Raw genomic sequence first — 4,437 nt, forward strand, 5'->3', positions numbered from 1 at the left:
CAACTTCCAAGAGAAGTGGTGCTGGCTCCTACCCTGGGGGTCTTTAAGAGGAGGTTAGACAAACACCTTGCTGGGATCGTTTGTCCCCAGTGCTCTTTCCTGCCACGGCAGGGGTCGGACTTGATGATCTGCTCAGGTTCCTTCCGACCCGACCAACTATGAAACTAAGGCACGTGGGGGCGCGTGCCCCCAGATCCGCGTGGGGCAAGCTGAAGCTTTATAGGGCTATTCCCAGCAGAGCCAAAGCCGGACTGGGCACGGAGAGTGGCACCAATCCAAGGGTGCCCAGAATCTGGAACGGGCTTCCAAGAGAGGTGGTGCTGTCACCTAACTCGGAAGTCTTCAAGAGGAGGCTAGATAGTCACCTGGCCGGGGTCGTCTGACCTCGGTCCTCTTTCCTGCCAGGGGCAGGGGGTCAGACATGATGATCCATTGGGTCCCTTTCATCTATGAGCCACTGGATGAACTGGACTGCAATGTCCAGAACAAGTCGCAGCTCTACCCCCAGCCCACCCCGATTGGGCAGCGCTTGCCTCAGCTTCACTCCCTCTCTCACAGCAGAGGCCTTGATTGCACCCCTCCATGCCCGTGCCCCCCACCCCTCCCCTTCTAGCATAACAGAATTACCAGCTAGATGCAGCTCTTCAAGCCAAGATATCACTGAGACAGTGTTTTTGGTCACAAACATATAGGGCCCATCAGGAAGAGAAGCCCACTATGGGGCACTGAGTTACCTTGCAGGGACCTTCCCAGGATCCGAACCCAGTGTCCTTGTGGGAAATTTCCACTGAATAAAACAGACAGTAGGTGAGAAAATGGAGAGGAACGGGGAGGAATGGACAAAACCTCCAGGCTCTTGAAACAGATAGTGGAGGAAAATAATCTGCAAGATGTGGAGAGAAGAGGGTCAGAAGAGTGGCCCACGGGACTTGTGGCAGGAGAAGCCCTTCCCCAAGGGAATCTTTTGGTGGAAGACGCTGGGAAAGCAAAGAGACACTGCACTGCCACGACACTGCTGCGCAGGGAAGCCCCAGGAGTCCCACGAATGGGGAAGACTCAGGGGAAGGTATCTGGACGAAACGAAGGAGGAGGTATCAGGATGAAACGTGAGAGGCCTGATTCCCCACAGAATTCCCACAATGGGGAGGACGTGGGGTTCAACCCCTGGCCATGAGGATGAGACGGTTGAAAACCAGGGAGAAGACAAGAAACGTGGGCGCTCACATGGCCGCAGGGAGAAGCCAGGAGCAGAGCCTTACCCAGGGAAACGAGGGCTTGGTAATTCCTCAGCATCTGGTCCCGGTAAAGCTCCTTGCCTTCGTCGTCCAGCAGCTCCCACTCCTCCCGCGTGAAATACACTGCCACGGCCTCGAACACCGCTGGGAGCTGCGGGCACAAGCGTTGCACCATCGGTGTCCCCTGGGCCAGCTGCTCCCAGCCCCACGGCCCTGTCTGCAATCACTCGGCACTACAGCTGTGTCCCAGCCTGGCCCTGACAGGCAGGGTGTAAAACTCCCCGTCACTCTGTGGACGTGGGGTGTGGATGCAGCCGTCCACGCAGGAGTTCATGTGTCTGCCCTGGCCCAGCTCATGCCCTGCTATTTCCTTACTCTGTGTAGGCAGCCCAGTTCGAGGCAGGGAGCCCTGGCCCCGTGGACTCTGCTTGGGCCTTCCCGTGCCCGCACCCCTGCACATCAGCACCTGGCAGCGAGCTCCGGCTCGGGCCAGCTTGGTGTGTCTGCACGTCACCAGAGGTTTGTCGCTCTCCACGTCTCTCCGCTCCCCCCCCAACTCTTCCCTGCACCCCTGGCTGCTCCGGGCTCTGCCCCAGCTGCGCTCCCACCCCCAGCTGCCCCTGGGGCCCTGCTCACCTCCAGGCTCTCCCTCGCCTGCCCCTTCTGCCCTGGGCCCGGCTCCGGGGGCAGGCAGCCCCTCTCTCCCAGGCTCCCTGGCCAAGTCCTCTGCAGCTCCAGGCGCACGGGCCCTTCCTCACCAGCCTGCTGCTCGGCTCTGCTCCGGGTCCCGGCACCTGCGCGGGGGCAAGAGCGGGCGCAGGTCAGCCCTGGCGCTGCGGCCGGGGACAGCCCTGCTGGGCTCCTGCCCTGGCCTGGCACCAAGGCAGCCACAGGCCTCAGCGCGGGGGACGTGGGGGACAAGGACGACTCCGAGCCCCACGGCTCTTGCTAGCGGACCTCCACAGGCACGGACTGGGGACGAGCCCCCGGGACTCTGTCCCAGCGCGGGGTGGGATCACAGCACCGCGGCACACACATCGCTCCCGGGGAGAGGAGCTGCAGGGACCCTGGGGCTGCGTCACATCCAGCTTGTACGGGCAGGGGACGGGAAATGCACGGGCAGTGGCATGGACAGGGCGGCCAGGGCCACGGGGAGGACAGGAACAGCCGACCTGTGGCAGCTCGGACCCGCCAGACGTCCTGGCAGAGTTCGGACCCCACCAAACGTCCTGGCAGAGACTCCTCCACGGACGCACGGTGCTGCTGCTGCTGCAAAGGGGCGAGCCACCGCTCGCTCCCAGCCCCGGGCAAGGGCCTGCTCTGGGGCACCAGCCTGAGGGGCTTTCGTCTGCCCACGGCTCCCAGGTCTCTGCTCTGGGCGGTCGGCAGCAGCACAGAGGCCTGGCGTGAGCTGGGCTGGACCTGGCAGACGTCCCTGGGGAATCTCATGTCCCAACACCCGCCCCAGCCCCTGCGCGGACATACAGCACTGCCGGGGCATGAGAAAGGGGTGCGGTAAAAATACATTATGACCTGGGCCTCACTTGAGTAATAACTGTATGAGTCCCTCATGATCTCTTGTATAAAAAGCACGAGGCCTAACGACTGAGTTGTGGGTTTCTTTTTCCTTCTTGCTTGCTCTGCATTTTGTAACCATACTTGCCTAATGCCCTGAAGTGACACTAAGGTATAAGGTTACTAAAAGACATTAACTTTGCCGCAGTTCCCCTTTTCCTCTGCGCATGCGACAGAACTTTTTGCCGCAGTTCTGCTTTTGAAATACACATGCACTAAACTTAACAGGAGACATTAACCAATAGCAAACTAAGCCTAGCCCATAAGATAAGACGTAACAACAAGGAAATTGTGGTACTGCCAATAGTTGTATGACACGTTGTAGCCCTTTGTTTATGTAAGCTATAAAAGTGTAACCCCGAGAAAAACAGCTTTGAGCATCAGCTCCTCTGTCGACATTGCTTGCGCAATCAATAAACTCATGACGGACCCACCCTGTGTATAACTCTCTCCTGGAGAAAAAATTGGTCTAGCCTCCAGGGGCACGAAACTAGCCATTTGGCCAACAGGGGGGCAGGGGGCACTGATTGCAGGAACATGGATTAGACCCTTGATTGTTCCTGTGGCAGCACGACGAGCCCCCGGGACAAAACCTCTATGTGCTGGGTGCTGCACACGTGCAAGGAGAAACACCAGGGCCCAACCTGGGAGCTGCCACCACACAGACCACAGCTCTGGGCCACCCCAGCCACAGGGGTTACAAATACCACAGCCCTGTCGCAGCCGGGGCAGACACTCAAGTGTCTCCCCCCACACATAGACAGCCCCTAAGGCATCCAGACCCCTGTCGGACCTGCGTCCGGCCCCGTACCTGACTTCTGCTCGGGTGAGGGCTCCTCTCTGGGGACACGAGGTGGCTTGTCCTGAGCCTATGGGGCGTCCTGCTGTCCTCCCTCCTCCAGAGCCATGTCCGCGCCACGGGCCTGCGGCTGCTGCAGCCGGGACTCGGCCGGTCCCCGCAGGGCCCCGCGGGGGTGGCACTCGGCCGGTCCCGGCAGTGCCCCGCGGGGCTGCGCCGCGTGTGAGCACGTCTCCTGCGCCGTCACGCTGCCTGGACCGGGGACCAGATCCACGCGTCACGGGAGGGGAGGGAACAGCCCCAGACGCAGGAAGGTGGGGATGGAGCACAGAGGATTGGGGGAAACGCTGCGCCCTGGGGCTTCTTGTCTGCTGCCTGCCCCAGCTGCACCCCTGGGCCAGGCCGTGGCCCTGGCGCAGGTCTCCACGCCACGATCCCACTCCCAGCTCTGCATCTCCTGGGCCAGGACGGCCACAAACTGCTCTGGCACCACCAACTCCAGGACCAACCTCTCGCGGCCCCTCGCCCTCCTGGCAGCAGGAGCGCTGGTGCCAGGTGTCTGGGGCTGGGGGCAGCTGAGTGGTGTTGGGGGCTAGTCGGCCTCCGAGGGGCTGCAGGGCCGGCTTCACCTCTTGCCCCGGCTCTCCTGGCGCTGGCCCGCCTCCTCCTGTGGCTGCCCTGCCATGTCGATTACCCCCCACCCAGAGCAGCCTCAGGGTCATCCTGAGCTTCCCCTGGCCTTGACACAGGCTGCGGGCACTGGGCTGGCTCCAGAAACCCCCACAGCTCCCCACCCCCAGCCTCGGGCCCTGGAGACCCCTCCCCTCC

At 61.7% G+C, this 4,437-nt stretch overlaps 1 protein-coding gene across 1 annotated transcript in view; it reads right to left on the reverse strand.

The window, feature by feature from the left end:
• Positions 1 to 4,294, reverse strand: part of LOC112549087 (zinc finger protein 184-like) — a gene marked incomplete at its 3' end in the record, with an annotated part of 7,708 nt that extends 3,414 nt beyond the window's left edge. The window contains exons 1-4 of the mRNA XM_025195899.1: positions 4,239 to 4,294; positions 3,622 to 3,650; positions 1,872 to 2,029; positions 1,260 to 1,386 (exon numbers count right to left, since the gene is read on the reverse strand). Coding sequence (XP_025051684.1) covers positions 1,260 to 1,386; positions 1,872 to 2,029; positions 3,622 to 3,650; positions 4,239 to 4,294 — 370 coding nt within the window. The remainder of the gene's footprint in view (positions 1 to 1,259; positions 1,387 to 1,871; positions 2,030 to 3,621; positions 3,651 to 4,238) is intronic.
• Positions 4,295 to 4,437: the final 143 nt, after the last annotated feature.

This window comes from Alligator sinensis, unplaced genomic scaffold (genome assembly GCF_000455745.1).
Source record: "Alligator sinensis unplaced genomic scaffold, ASM45574v1 scaffold3476_1, whole genome shotgun sequence".
NCBI classification, from domain to species: domain Eukaryota; kingdom Metazoa; phylum Chordata; order Crocodylia; family Alligatoridae; genus Alligator; species Alligator sinensis.